At 35.0% G+C, this 17,132-nt stretch overlaps 1 protein-coding gene across 1 annotated transcript; it reads right to left on the bottom strand.

Moving 5' to 3' along the window:
* Window positions 1-207: 207 nt before the first annotated feature.
* Window positions 208-540, bottom strand: LOC124898618 (ribosomal RNA-processing protein 14-C-like). The gene has a single exon (XM_047412250.1). It carries the CDS (start codon window positions 538-540, stop codon window positions 208-210), a length of 333 nt encoding a protein of 110 aa, XP_047268206.1.
* Between the last annotated feature and the right edge of the window lie 16,592 nt (window positions 541-17,132).

Raw genomic sequence — 17,132 nt, 5'->3', positions numbered from 1 at the left:
ATCATAACAAATTTCATAAAATAAAAGAATGTTTGTCATATCCTACCACCACATCCTTCAACCTTCATATTTGTGAATTAAAAAAAATTGTCATATCCTAACTACTCATCATTGAACAACACATTAATAGTATTAGCATTCAAATGTATTTTTTCCTATGTTCCTCATTAACACAAATGTTACTGTTGATTTTATCAACGATATCTATCACCATATCTTTTTGGTCCGCTTCAGCTCTTTTTTTCTCAACAGCTGCAGCTGCTTCTTCATTCTTACCTTCTTTTTTTTTGGCATCTGTAGCAACTGGTGCTTCTTTAACTTCCTTTTCTTCCTCAGCTTCTTCTCTTTCTTCACCTGCAACAGCTGTTTCTTCCTCAGCTTCTTCTTTTCCTTTCCTGATGCTTCTTTCTCAACTTCTTCTCTGTTAGTTTCTTTATCAGCTTTTTCTTTTTCCTTGCCTTCTTCATCTGCTGCTGCTTCTTTTTCAACCTCTGCAGCTGCTTCTTTTCTACTTTCTTCTTGGCTCTTATCTTCTTCCATTTCTTCTTCTCCATCCTTCTTTTCTTCTTTTTTTCCTCTTCTGCCACAGCGGAGTCCAACTCATCCATTTTGCTCTCTTTTTCTCCTTCTTTATTCCTCTCCGATTCACGAAGGTCCACATGTATTGTATCATCATATTACAAAGTGTTACTGATATTTAAAGCTGAAAATTCATTAACAACATTAATTATTGAATGAAGTTACCTCACTTGTGTTGTCGCTCATTTTTTTCCTTTTTCTTCAGTCTTTTCTCTCTGATATAGGCAACAATATCCAACAAAGCTTCCTCGAGCACAACAACATGCTTATGAGGATCCCCAGGGGATGAGGCACCCATTGCATCTTTGTAGGTGCTCAGAGAAGCATCATTATCAATACGTACTCCAACAGGGTTACCACCCAAATCCCCATCATCATCACTGTCCTCATTTGAAGTAAGGACAGTCACCCCTTCTAACTCTTTTTTCAAGCCATCGAGGACGTTATTCTTCACCTTATTCGTATATGGATTAAACGTAATGATGTAATCCATCTCCATCTTACGAACAGTAGGGATAATGTATGGATGCATGTTCTACAAAATATCAATTAATAATTACATAACATTTGATAAAATAGTAATATTATTGCATAATAAAAAATAAGTTCATACCTCGGTAACTTTTCGTTTATACTTGAATGGGTCACCTTCAATTATCTTGTCACTTTTTGTAGTGTGCCATCTGAGGATGCGGGGAATGGGAAAGGGCTCATCTATTGATTTTCCAGCAAATTCTCCTAGATGAGGAAAGTCCTCATAGATCCAAATCTGTAAGCAGTACAACAGTGAAAAAAAGAACTCAGAGTCTATGATAGAGTAAAATAAAACAAGAATCTATGATAAACTCACTAAAGGGTTTATGGTAGATACCATGAATGCCCAGGAAAATCCGAATAGAGCATAGGATGCCTTCTGTTTCTCATCAAATACTTTCCTCTGCTTCTTCAGGTCACTTTTATTCTTTAGATAGTCCATGGTCAGTTGAAATATTTCTTTCCCCCATGAATAATTCTCGAAGAAACTCAAAGAATCAACCATTCGAATCAATTTTGTGTCGACAACCTTCGTCGAATCTTTTGCAAGAAACATGGTGTGCAAGAACCACAGTAAACAACACTTAAATTTCTGGTCCTCGTTCAGCTTATTCCCTCTAATCAGGTATAACAAGTTGGCCACCATGATGTTTTTGTTTTTCACCACCTTAAAGCAAAAATTGTCCCCCCTTTGCTAACACCTTCTTTATTTTTTATTCATTGGGTATGATGAGCAGTTCAACCCCGTGATTAAACAAAACTCTTTTAAGCCAAAATAGGTAGGCTTGTTGTTAATGCAGAACCATATCTTTTGACGCATCTTATCATTCTTGACGCGTTGCAACAACAAATAATGGACTAACTGACCATTGAACTTGAGATGTTCCGGCAGGTTTCTTAGGTGTCCAAAATAGGACCGCTTGAATCTTCTTTTCAATTCCTGGTTAAAAAAATCTTGCTTAAATTCTTGATAAGCAGCCATTCTTGATCTAATTGATATCTTTGCCGGGAAAGATCCGACCTCGTCAATTATCATTCGAAGGTCATACCACTCCACAAAAATGCACCTTGAAATAGATGGCACGAATAAGGGATCATTATCCCCATCATCACTATTTCTCCCACTTCTCTTGCTCTCTTCACTATCACCACTGACACTTCGTTTGGATACATCTTCACTAGACTCGATGTAGTCGCTTATCTCCTTTAATTCTAAATCTGATTAAGACACTACCTCTTCAATTTTCTTTGTTTTCGATACATTTTCAAATGCCTCATCTTTTCTTTTTCTGCTAATACCAGCAGATTCAGAAGCGGTACCATCTTTGCATTTAGGAAGGATTGTTTTGTTAGCCATTTTCAACACAATCTACACCCACATAACAAATCTCCCATTTTCAATTCATAGACCACAAGTCTATCAACAGAAATAACTCATTGCTTAAATGAAAATACCCCCCCCCCCCCAAAAAAAAGAAATACCTCACTATTAAACAATTCACTACATAAACAAACAATAACTGAACCGAAATCCAACATGCAGTATCAAAATACAACAATTGCTAAAAATCAAACTAGTACACCTAATCAAACTAATTAGCTATTAATCTTTCAATTTTTACTATTTCAACAATCATATTTTAAAAGAATTTCATACGTCTAAAAATTGATTTCAATCTAGGGCATTCTCATTTTATAGACCACGGGTCTACAGACTGAAACAAGTCACTATTTAGATTAAAATGCCAAAATAACTCTTTAAATAGCAATTATCCCACCATTCAACACTTTCTTGCTAAAAGAAATCTGAACTAAACCAAAACTCCTAAACAAAAGTTTCAAAATTCAACAGTGATCGACAAAAAAAACTATCAAAAATGCCGCATAAAACCTCAATCATACTTCAAAATCAAACTCATTACCTATAAAATTCTAATTTTTTTAACTACTTAATCAATTAAATTCGAAAAAAAATTTCCTACGTCACTACGAATAGATTAGAAAAGAAAATCATTTAAATGGATCTATAAATAATCGAAACTTGATTTTAACTAACCTTGCAAAGAAACTACAAACCCTTAGCAGTTGGAGAAGAAGATGAAATGAAAGTGGTATTTTTGGGAGCAAGGTTTCAAAAGCGGGAGTTGGGAGAGAATTGAAGAGGAGAGATTTTTTTTTTTATATTGGAATAAGTGAAGGGTGTTAAGTGTATTATATTAAATTTGTAAAGTTATAAAAAAGATGAAATGGTCCCTTGGCCCACGTATGGGCCCCATTTTTTCAACTTTTCTCCATTTTTTACACCCTAACCCTAAAAATTAAATAAAAAAGAAATTTAGTAGGTATTTGGCAAAATAATTTTGGAAAGTGTATTTCTTGCCAATTTTTCCCAGGAAACCAACATTTATTCACAAAAATAAGGGTTCTTCATGAATCTTCGGTAGATGATCACTTGGTGCGTAGTTTCTTGCTCAAGATAAATCCCGAATCTAAGGAGTGTGAGGTCTGCATTAATGTTTATCATTTACTTTGTTAATAATCAAGACGTGTTATTTATGACAAAAAGTTGGTCTTTGAAGAGGTTAAGCCTGCTTAGTTTTGGTTTTAGCATAGGTAATTATCTTTTGGATAAAATAAAAAAGCATTTTATAGTTCAATTTTTTTTACTAACCTTGCTACATATTTGTGGTCTCTAATATGATAATTTATCACAATTTAATAGTCGTTTGGATGGGATGAGTAGTTCAACATGTAAGGAGCTGAGAAAAGTGAATTTTGCCAGTGTAGGGAATGGTCAGAAAGTGAAGGGGATATGGAGATGGAAGAGGATAAGTTTGGACTAACCATGCTAGCAAAATGTCAAATCGACTTATCTATCTACTTATTTTTAGATTTAGACCAACATATCTCATATCTGTTAATTTTTTAATTTGTATATTAAAATAGCACTTTCTGCAATTATTTGAGTTATTTCTACCTATGATATGTGCCCGTATAATTAAACTTATATCATCATATAGCTATACTAAGTTGTATTGAATTTTCAATTACGTAAAAAGTTACATTTTGCTTTAACATTATATTTAAAACAATCATTTTAACAAAAACATTCATTGGAACACAAAAGTTACATCAATGTCAGAAGAGTGGTAAAAAATATCAAACCTCTAAGAATATATGTACCAACAAAAACATTAGGCAAAAAGAGTCATAAACTGATGGAACCTAAAAAGGAGGCCTCTTTATCTCGCTAACGAGCACACTAACCTAGAATAAAAATGCTTTGACTGCTCGATAATTCAGTTATATCTAACTCAATTAATTCGATTATGAAGATTGTGTCAATTTTAATCTAATTACTTGACAAAATTAGTAGTTATCAGAAGCAAGGTGGGATAAGTTCACTACTGCCTCAGAGTAGAACACAATGTCTATAAATATTCTTGAGTAAAATTTTGATAAGTTTTGTATTCCGATGTGCCCTCAGTATCTTTAGATTTTGCGTTGTGGTATTAATTGAGTTGAACATCCCTTTTATGTCATTTTGTAGTGGATACCTCTTTTGTTTTGTTTACCCCTCCACCAAATATGGTTATATGGAATGCACTCTTACACAAACATTATATATTGCTCTATATCCTCCATTTCATTCTAATTGTTTCTAACAACCTTTGATATCCCCTAAACTCCATTGGCCTTAGTTACAATTCCGGTAATTAAGGATTCAGATCATGGAGATTTATTTGCACAATATTATTAATTATTTTCTCTTCAATTCACCTGTCTTCTCTTTCTTATGGTTCTGTACCATGCATGTTTAGCATGTCAATCTTAATTATTTGGGATGTTGTATATTGAGTTCGTTACTAATTTTGAAGCGTTCATTTTTGTTTGAAGGGATATAGAGCACATTCTATGGAAGAGAAAAAGTCTTTTCAAATTGATGAGAAACCTAAACCTTATTTGTGAATCTGCTTCTGATCCATATATTTCATTTTCCCAAAGTAGAGCAGAGTTTCAGTTATCGGATAATTTTTATTCTCCAAGGATGACACTAAACTCTTAATTGAGAAATGGTCGTATTTAAGTCTTGACATGTCAATAAGTTAGTTCTCAAGCATATTTTAGAAGGTTTAAAGTTTATTTTTAACAATTATTTTTAAGGAGAAAATGTATGTGTGTACAGGTTGAGGTTAAAATATCAATGTAATATTACTAAATACAGAGTCAAATAATAAGACTCTTAACATATGTGTAAGTTTGTGCTATCCTATAAGATAAATAAGCTTTACATCATAGTATGCGATAAAGACTCAGGAGTGTTCATAGGTAGAATAGAGACCATTTCTATTTTTTCATTACAGTAGCAAATAACATTGCAATTGAAATTTTATTAAAGTAATTTTTTTTGGTAAACAAGAGATGCATTAAGATAAAGATAATTACAAAGTTGTCAGTCCGGTTCAAGAGCAAAAAACCTTGGGCTAGGTCCATGAGAAAGTAATGGGACCTTTCTCAGATGAGTAGTTCCAACGACATTCGCCCAAACATTCCGGGCTACAAAAGGAGGGAGATACAAAAACACTACAAATACTTAGATCTTCCTTCTGTGCTCCATGTTTGGCTAAGGCATCAGCAATCGAGTTCTTCTCCCTATAGCAGTGTTGGACTATTGGTGACCCCAGCTTTTCTTGCAGCAACCTGCATTCATGGAGTAAAGGATTATAAACAATATTCCTCTGCTGGAGCATTACAAGTATTTCCTGGGAGTCAATATTAACATGACCTGGAAGGAAGTGATGCTGCAGAACAAGTTTGAGCCCTTGAATCAGAGCCAGGAGCTCCACTAAATTGGTAGTAGCATGAGGAAAGTGCTGAGAAAAACCCACTACCCAGTCCCCTTTAGAATTTCTAACAACTCCTCTAATACCCCCATTCCCAGGGTTACCCAAACAAGATCCATCAGTGTTGAGCTTAAAAGTACCTCGCGGGGGGAGGTTTCCTAGTAAGGGAAATGGGGATCTTAGCAGCGAGGGTGGTTTGGTGAGTGAGGTGAGAGAATTCAGTAGCTTCTACATAGGCTTGAGTAAAGTAAAGAGAGAAGTTTTGGTTGTTGAAGAGGTTTGAGTTCCTGGTTTTCCAAATGGTTTAAAGGCAAAAAGGAAAGAGAGTGGACCAGGAAAGGGAGCTATCAAAACCTGAGTGTTGAAGCTGCTTGACTGTGCTGGACCAATTAGTAGGGTGAAAGGAGTCAAGGAATAGGGAAAGCTCACCCTTGTAGAGAGTGATCAGATGGCCCTAGAAGGAGATAGCATTAGGAAACTCAAAGAAAAAGTGAGTGATGTTTTCTAAAGGATGAGTGCAGGTGGGATATGAATGAGAAAGGTGATGTCTCTATGAGTAAGAGTAGCTCTAGTGGGGAAGATGTTATGTCTTATTAACCAAAGAAAATACTTAAGTTTGTTAGGAACTGGTGCTTTCCAAATCCCATTCCATTGGGGAAGCGTAGGCCTAGACCCATTAGTCCTAGTTAGCAAAAGCTGATATACAGAGGCACAAGTGAAAGAACTATTGCCAAAAAGAAGCCATAGAGGAGAGTCAGTGCCGATAGAAGGGCCAGACATAAAGTATTATGAATCCTAGCTACTAGAGAGGCTTGAATCTGAAAGTAGAGGTATTCTAAGAATAAAACACCATTAGATAGATGGGAGGCAAGTTTAAGGGCTTTGGGATCAGGTAGGGGACCCTGAATAAGAGTGGAGGGGGGAGGGGAAACCAGTGGTTTTTCCAAATATCAATTTTACTCCCATCATAGGCAGACCAGGAGAGAACATCCTTGCATAAAGACCAGCCTCTGTTAATATTCCTCCAGTTAGAGGGGGAGGGGGAAGTATTCTGGATGGTGCTGCCATATTTATTAGATAAAAGTTGGGCCCAAAGGGAGAAAGGAGAGGTGTGGAATCTCCAATCAAGGTTGAAAAGAAGAGATTCATTCTTGAGGCTGACAGTTTGGAATCACAATCCCCCTTGCTGTTTAGGAAGATCGGCAGTGTTCCAATTAACCAAGTGCATCTTTTCTTCACACCAATAGTGTTCCAGATAAAATTTCTTTGGGTTCTATCAAGAAGCATATGAATTTTTCTAGAGAGGAGAATGAATTGCATGACTTGGTTGGGAATACTGCTAAGACTGGCTTTAGCGAGAGTGACTTTTCCAACCATATTGAGGAATTTAGTTTTCCAACCAGCAAACTTGGAATGCATATTGTCCAGGAGGAATTAGAAGTCAGCCAGCTTTGGAGGGCCGTGGAACATGGGAAGCCTAGGTACTTTCCAAATGCAGCACTGGCCTTGATGCCAACGATAGAGGAGAGGTCAGCTTAAGTGGCAGGACTACAGTTAGCAGAAAAGATGACCTTAGACTTACTAAGGTTGACCTTTTGGCTAGAGTGAGAACTAAAGCTATCAAGGATCCTGATGATGGTATTACAAGAAGCTCTATCTACCATAGGAAACAAGGTTAGATCATCAACAAAGATGAGGTGGGAGAGAGAGAGGCCCCTTCTACTAATTCTAATGGGGGTAGTCCATTAAAGTATATCAACTTCATGGTTAATTCTTTTAGCCAGGTGCTCCATACATAGAATGAAGAGGTAGGGGACATAGGATCACTCTATCTGATGCCCCTAGTGGGATGGAAGGCAGGGGTTTTGCCCCCATTCACTAGAACGGATATGAAAGATGAGGAGAGGTGTGACATAATAAGAGCTGAAAGCCTAGAAGGAAAATTAAAGAAGAAGAGATCTTGCCAGATAAAGGACCATTCAAGCCTATCAAAAGCTTTTTCTAAATCAATCTTGATAATCATACACTGAGATCTAGCTCTTTGGACCCTAAGGTGCCTTAAGTATCCCTGAACAATAATAACATTGTCAGAGGCCCTTCTTTTAGAAAGAAAACTGGCCTGAGTTGGGACAATGATGGTCTGGAAGTGAGGTTTAATTCTATTGGCAATAATCTTAGTGACAACTTTATACTGAGTATTGCAAAGGTCAATAGGTCTGAAGTTCCTAAGAGAGGTGGCATTCTTACACTTAAGAATCAGACATAAGTAAGTAGAATTCACCCTAGCATCCATGGTAGAAGTGGTGAAGTTGTGGGTGCAAAAGTCAACAAGTAAGGGACCCAAGGATTCCCAATATTGCTAGTACATGAAAGGGTGTAAACCATCAGGACCAAGAGCTTTTGTAGGCTTGAAGGAGAAGACAACATTTTTTATTTTAGCATAAGAAGGGAGGGAGTCCATAGCAAGGTCGCTGGCAGTGCTAATAGATCCAACACTAAAGGGATTAGATTGGCAATCTTGGAAACTACAAGTAAGGGCAGTGGAGAAAAGAGAGGTGTAAAAGAAGAAGATAGCATTCTTGATAGCCTGTTGATTAAGAAGCCAGACACCATTCTCAAGGATAGAGTGAATGCCATTTTTCCTTCTCCTATTAATGGTTGTGGTATGGAAAAATTTGGTGTTTTGATCCCCTTCCATTAGCCAATTGATTCTAGATTTGAGCATCCAGAAATTAGATTCATCCATGAGAAGGTATTTGTAGTCTTGAAGAAGTGGTTGCTCCAGGTTACACAAAAAGGTGCTGGTAAGGTATTGGGGTGATTTTTGAATCCCGGCTAGTCTAGCAAGAATATGTTTCTTTCTGTGAAAGAGGTTACCAAAGACCTCCTTATTCCAGGTTCTATCCTTCTCCTCAAAGTCAAGAGTGGCACTGGTGAGGTCAGATCCAGTAGGAAAGCATTGACTCACTAAGTTAGAAAAGTCACTATGGTTACACCATATGGATTCCACTCTAAAAGGCTTCAGGATATTTAGGGAAGGTCTGGTAAGATGGAGAAGCAAGGGGCAGTGATCAGAGTAGGTTCTAGGAAGATGTAAAACAGAGGAGTCAGGATATAAACGGATCCATCTATCAGTGGCTAGACACCTATCAAACCTTTCCAGGATAAGGGACTGTCTATTCCTATATCTCATATTAGTCCAGGTGAACTTACTACCTCTAAAACCTAGATCTATAAGCCCACAATAGTTAATACAATTCCAAAATATATTAGCCTTATGTATATTAATACTATTTGCCCTAAATTTCTCAAACTCACTAAGGAATTCATTAAAGTTACCTCCTACAAGCCAAGGAATAAAGTCATCCTGATTAAGAGAGTCAACCATGGAAGTCAATTGGTCCTAGAGATTATGTCTAAGTAAGACATTATTAGTGCTAGCATAAATTATGGTAAGAATCCAAGAGGAAGGGGGATTACTAACCTGGAATGTACCATGAATAGCCTGAGAGGACATAAAAATGCTAGATATGGATATGGTATCCTCTCTCCAAAAGATGACAATTCCCCAGAGTGCCCAGTGCACTAGATTAGAGAAAACAGGTGTAACGCCCCAAAAATCTATCTTGAGACATCACACGGTGCTTAGGACCACAAGTGATCCCAAGTTAACCCTTCTACAGGAATAACTCATAAGCAACTGAATAATATATATAACATGACTAAATTTACTGTGCGGAAACATAAAATGATGAAATCTGTGAAATTACAATACTAATAAAACTTTACAATCTGATAAATTTGAAGGATGAAAACTGAATTTACATGACTGACTCTAACTGATATCTGTGAAGCCTATACTATACTGACTATAGATAGCTAGGACGCGATCCCAACTATCACTAATCAATACATATGATTAAGAAAGTAAATAACATAAATAAATCTAACTGAATCCCTTAAGTAGGAGGACTTATCATCTTGCTGGCTGGAATCTACAACTGTCTGAGTCTGAATGTGCATACTAAAACTTATACCTACACTATGAGATAATATAGCACATAGACATATATGTGGATCTGTACTTTGAGGATGTACTGAGTATATGGGGTGAATGTATAAGTAAAACATAATATCATCAGAATTTATAAAGTCATGCATGCTAAATGTAAGTGACTCACATAAGCTGGAATACCTGAAAACTGAAATTTGAAATAATAAGAAGCAAATCATGCTTTATAAATCTAGTGAGTTATAACATTTAGTTCTAAAAGTTGTGCTAATATTCTGTCTGTAAATCATACTATCTAAGTGTAAAAGGACTCACTCTTAAATCTGAAAACTGAAGACTGTAGCTAATATCTTTCTGTAAAGCATAATTTAAGTAAACTTTGTGATCCTTTACACTTAGTTTTCTAAAAGATTTTCTTTACTAATAGAGAAATACTCTAAAACAACTTCCTGTAAGGTTATCTTTAAGGCTTTAGGGAATTCTCTTTTAAAAACTGTACTGCAAGGAAAATACTTTATCTTTTATCCGAAGGAAAAATACTTTTAAAGCTTTTCTTTACTATTAGGACTTAGAGACTTTGGGAGCTCTGGAAGTCCTTTTTATTTTAAACTTTGGGACTTAGGAACTTGGACGTGGGAGTTTTTTCTAACCGACATACACCATGTGAGCTGACATGGAGTCCAATGTCTTGCCTATGTTGGGGAGAGTTGTCCTACCCTTGCCATCAGAATAAAACCTTAACTTAAGTGATCACTATCTTAGCCCACTATGGGAAAATTTAGAAACCTACGATGGCACGTAGTTATGGGGCATGATACCTTGGAATCATACCCAACTCGGTGCTAAATATTGCTCTCATACTTTGGCTCAGAACTTTAGAAAATCCACCTTAAAACAGCACAAGGGTTTGTAGTGAAAACCAATTATGCTTCTCTTTTCTTTAAATGACAAAGTGTATGAATAGTGTGGATTCCTATCTTAGCTTAGGATCAAAACATCAACTTTCTTTAAATCTTTGGAAGCAATTTGCTAGAGGAAAACTTAAGGTCATAGCCTTCTTGAAAAACTCAAACTCATTCTTGATATGGATATAACTAGGAGTGTACATAGGTCGGGTTGGTTTGGTGTTTCATTAAAATATAACCAAACCAACAATGTCGGTTTTCTAAATCTATAAACCAAATCAAACCAATAGACAATCAATTTTTATATTTCGGTTTTAATCAGGTTTTTTTTAGTTTTTCGGTTTTTTTCTCGATTTTTTTTACAATTATAATGTGATTGAAGAAAAAATTAAATGTTTTCACTAAAAAGATAAAAAAATAAATAATGGTCATAGAGAAATTCCAATTAAAATTAAGTTGACAAATTACTAAGACGTTTAAACTACTATCTCTCAAAGTAATATTATGTGGATGCTCCGAGGTTCAATTTGTAAGTCACTAGTCACAATAGCTTGTCTGAAAGTTTCCTTCACATAAAATGTGAGCATAAAGAAGAATGAAGAATTGGAGACAACTTACTAAAAATTTAACTCCATAAAATAATTAACTATAACATAATTCCACAAGAAAAAAGAGAAAGAAGAGAAACAAACCTAAATTAAAACTTGACGAATGAGGAGAATGAGAAAAGTAAGATGAAAGTAAGATGAGGAAATAATGAGAACTCTCTGAAAACTTGAAAAGTAAAATGTAAAGTGAAGCAATTGAAGAGTTATAGGTTTTTATATTAATATTGGGTTTTGAATTAATCTGTTACTAATGGATAAATATTAGGGAAAAGGACAGCAATAGCACCTAAAACTAAAATAATATCATAAAAATAGCACTCAAAATTAAATACCCTATAAATAGCCACAAACTAATTTCACTAGCTAACCTTCACTGTCATATGCTTAAACATAATCGAACATGTCGTTAAAGTAACTTTCTCTTTCTTTCTTTCCTTTTCATTCACAATTTCCTTTCCATTCAAACTCCCAAACCTCCATTCTTTTACCTTTTTCGATACTTCAATTAATCTTTCTTATTCCATAAATTTTGTATAAAATCTCCAAAAATTTGCATTCAATCAGCTTCCTATATTTTTTTCCCATTGTAAATTTGCTCAAAATTGATACAAAATAATGGCTTCAACTTCAGTTTTAGTTTCAATAATGATAAAATACAGAGGTCAGTGGATATCTGTTGTTGAATTTAAGTGTATCAATGTGGTATAAAAGAGTATCAACTGAGTATAGGGATTGCATGTTCATGCAAAGAATTCCCTCTTCCTTTTTTAAAATGTATATCAATGTAGTATAAAAGTGTATCAATGTGACATAAAAATGTATTAAATGGGTATAAAGACTGTATATGCATCCATAGGTTCCCCTTCTTTTTTATATAAAAAAAGTGTATCAATGTGGTATAAAAGTGTATCAAACTAGTATAAAAGAGTATCAATTGGGTATAGAGACTGTATGTGCATGCAAAGGTTCCCCTTCTCTCTTTTAAAAAATGTGTATCAATCTGGTATAAAAGAGTATCTATTGGCATATTTTTTTTTTATCTTTACATGCATCAAAACATCTCCGACTCACCGTGATTGAGTCAGCCTCTAAGAAGAACATCTCCGACTCACCGTGATTGAATCAGCCTCTGAGAAGAACATGGACCAAGACATGGCTTTTCTCTTACTTGAGACCTCATTATTTTATTTTTTTCTTCTTCAAGTTTAAAGAACTATGACATTGCTTCAAGTACAAACCTGTATGTAATGATTTTGTAAAATAATCATCATTAACAACAAATTTGAGGTCAAAATTGACCGCTTTACCCGTTAATTTTAACTTTCCTTTATTTCCTATTTTTTGCTTCATGTCCATAGTTTTCAATGCTCCAATACAAGAAAAAACAAATCAATTTTTGATATTGATCATAAAATACAATAGATTGATCGATGCATAATAGAGGAGAAAAAAAAGAAGATTTGAGAAAGTATATTTAGAAAAGAAAAGTAATTTAAGAGTAATAACTATAAAGAGCATTTAATTTCCTTAATTGTGTAAGGAGAGTGGTTTTGGGCCTAGTGGCTAAAAAAAGGAAATAAATTGGGCTGACTGCTCCAATTGTTCATATTTTCATAGTGTGGGCCATTTCTTTTTAAAATGATCAGTTCATGTCCTTTTTCCTAAATATTATAACTAAAGGCCCAAGAATATATATCTATTTTCTGAATATAAAAAATTTATAAAAGTAATTAGAAAGTAGATTATAAGTAATATTTTTTTACGTATAAAAAAATAAAATTATATATGTATTATGTCGGTTCGATTTAGGTTCGGTTTGATTTTATTTTTGCTAATACCAAACCAAACCAAGAATGATCGATTTTTTTTTTTAACACCAAACCAATCAAATCAAACCATAATTCAGTTTTTTTCCTCGGTTTGGTTTGATTCATCGGTTTGGTTTGACTTAACGGTTCAGTTTGTACACCCCTAGATATAACAATCAAACAACTTTCAAGAACATGATATTAAAATCTCAATACTTGATCTTTGGGCTCAAAAATTCATGTTTTAAACTCAAGACAAATTCACAACAACACTTTATGCTCAACATCATTCTTGATGTGTTTCAACAATATCAATCCATAAAAAGGAAAGTGCAATTCATGATATAAATTCTCAATTCAAAGCATAAATAGGTGGGATAAACATTCAAATTCTAGGTTTAAATCACTTATAATCCCATAATCTTAAAACAAGATGATTTGGGTGTAAATCCCAACATGAAAAATCATGAGATCTTTAATAAAATTCAAGTCTTTGGGCACAAGAACAAAAGAATTGTTCTTGTTCAAAGCCCACATACCTTAGATGACGAACTAGATGCACAAGCTTGCTTTTTGAGACTCTATTTGCACTCTTGAATGAAAATTCTTAAAGCTCTTGGTCTAGGGATCTTAAATCTTGCATCAATTTGGAAAAAGGACGGTGGAATCTTGAGTTTCTTGGAGATGAATGTTGAACTTAGGATTTTCAATTAGTAGAAAGTTGATGAAATTTTGCCTAAAGTGCTTGTAATAGACTTTGATTTTGTGTTTAGACGGAATAAGGGTGGGGGAAATTGACTAAAGTGACCCTAGGACCTTTTGGAATTAAATTAGCAAGGAAAATAGCTTTGGATCCACATCAGTTTTTTGTGTTGAGGCGAAGTCGATGCAAGATCGCGTCGGCTTACTGCCTCACACGGAAAATGCCATAACTTTTTACTCGGTTCTCGAAATTTTGCAAAATTGGTATCGTTGAAAATCTAATTCAATTATATACAATTTGGTGGGGCTTGAGATAAAAAACTCCACGTATATAAAAAGTTATACACATTTAAAGTAGATCCTTGTAGAATCAAGCACAAAATGTTAGACGAATCAAATGATCTTAGCTCAACTTTGTTCTAAGTCATTGCTATGAACATTTTTCTCCTCTAAACCACTTCATAGACTATGATAATGATCGTGAAACTTACATTCACATGAAAATCATTTGGATTAAAGCATAGATGCGCAGGAATGATGGTTAGAATTCTAGCACGAAAAAATGGGGTATTAGATTATCTCCCCCTTGGAAACATTCGTCCTCGAATGTGGTTAATTATGCTAAAAATACTGAGGAATCTGAGGCTATACGCTATCATGCACAACTGAAATAAATTGAATTACTGAATCTTGAACATAATGAGCTACTGAACTAATCTGTGAGTGCATGAATTCTCATGAAAATAGCTATATGGCTAAGATAGAAACGAGAGTATCAACTTATGAGTAACCATTACTTTACGCTGGATCTGATCTTATGAGAAAAAAATGAGAGAAAACTCAGGGTATTACAATATCCCCCTCTTGGGATCGTTCGTCCCCGAATGATACTGATTTGGTTGAAAAACTAAGAAAAGATTGAGATGACACACAAGATACTCACGAACTAAATCATGGCTTTAATATTTGAAACTAAAATTGATGCATGATGTGTGTGCTAAACTTAATTCATAATTTACATGGATGCAAACCCATTACCTCTTAGAATGGACATACTCAGGAAACTTCTGGTAGTAAAACTAGACTAAATCAGAAAATGGAAAACTTTATAAATTTGTCTGTCTGACTGTTAAACTGGACTGCTGGCTACACGGACTAATTCATACTGAATGCTCACACCCAAATAGGGTATTTCTTCAACACTCTTTTAGGAAGTTCTAACGATATTTGGGAGCAAAAAATTTTGGGAGCAAGGAATTTTGGGCATGATCTGAACAAGACGTCCGACTAGGGAATCACAACACTGATACAACTCTATAGCTTAGAACATAGACATATACATTATAAGCTAGGTTAGAATTTCTAGGCCTTAGGCAATGCAACTTCTACTTCCAAGCTTAGCAACTCTTCTCGAATACTCACTCAACTATATTATTCCCCTTAAATACCATATTCACTTGATTCAACTTCTAATTCTCATATAAGTTTTGATAAACCTATCTACTAAGGTCTAAAGTAAACTACGTCCTCTCACCAAGGTCAAGCATAACTTAAAATTGCGGGGTACTACACATAACACAATAACTGAACTGGACTACCGACATGATATGAGACACGTTGCGTTGCTCCCTACCAATGTGATATACGATGTGCCGCGACCATATCGCGTTACCTCACTGTTTTTACCATTAAACCTCACTCGAAAAATCTAAAACTTACACGACATGTGCTATTGACAACCCTGATCATGAATTCACTTAAGGATTTACATTCTAAGGTTGGGAAAGTTGGAAAATAATGCGCACCATATTCATCCACTTATACACCAACATGACATTCAATCCTATGGCTATAACCTCATATGGACTTCTAAACAACTACCTATAATGGCATTCTCTTTGTATTCTCTAAACCTCTATCACAACAACTCTCACACACTACCCCGAGAACATACACAGATAAATTTCAACTAACCACAACATATATCAAAGATTTGGCCTCAATATTACTTCACACTCATGGCCTTATCTAAAACAAGCATACAATAATCTTTTATCAACAAGAAACACTTATTCATCACCACTATCATTACATAAGGAGAAGTAACTAAAAGGTTAGAACATGAGACCTTGAAGCATGGAAGGATACTATACGAAACTTGACACTTAACTGAGGCCTGAGGATAGAGAATCAACATCATAGATTCATCAAAGTCACTTAACTGAGGCCTGAAGATAGAAAATCAACATCATAGATTCATCAAAGTGGTCTAAATTGGGGGCATATGTGGCTATAAGTTGAATCTCGCCAATTATTAGGAGCGTAGCAGGAGTTATGAGAACTAAGCATACTATAAAGCATGAGTACATGAGTCATGATCTGCATGATCTGAGTTTAGAGTCCATGATGTCATGGAACATAATCTGTACTGTTGAGTGAACTAGAATTGCTTATGCTAGGAACTGGAAGTATACATGATTTTTCTTTAAGGTGCATAAATATAAACAGTGGTCATGGAACCGACATGTAAGGTATGAGTAGATAGAGGTATTGGGATAACTGAAAATACTGAAATAGGAATGGGTTGAGCCTCACCCTTACTTTCTGATATTCTATAACATACTGCATTACTACTAAAATCTGAGAGCCTGACTTGGTTGTTTATTCTATCATCTCCCCCTTAGCTTTAAGCAATCACTCTAAGTCTGTGAACTGCTAAATAAACTCTAATCTAAACTGCAATCACTTTACTCTAGAGTTTAGCGTATAATCAATACACATAAAACTAAACTTACCCTAAAGGACTATATCTTCACATGTAACACCCAATGCTAATACCTCCTTCTGAGATTCAACTCTTAGATTTTTATAGCCCTAAAAGTCATCATATAACAACTTAAACACTCACCTAACATAGATATCTCCAAACCCTTGTTGAACCATACTAACTTCCTTCGTAGTCTACTAATATTACATCTCTAAACTTACACCAACATACCCAACATCATCAACCTATAACTAATAAGTTAACTGGCAAGAACATCATATACCACATAGCCTCATTCATACTTATCAATTCAAGGGTACCACTCACCACTCAACACTTAATAAATTTAGAAAATAATAAAGCCCCTTATCAC

The sequence above is a fragment of the Capsicum annuum genome, chromosome 5, assembly GCF_002878395.1.
Source record: "Capsicum annuum cultivar UCD-10X-F1 chromosome 5, UCD10Xv1.1, whole genome shotgun sequence".
NCBI classification, from domain to species: domain Eukaryota; kingdom Viridiplantae; phylum Streptophyta; class Magnoliopsida; order Solanales; family Solanaceae; genus Capsicum; species Capsicum annuum.
This window is presented reverse-complemented; position numbering and strand designations above follow the sequence as displayed.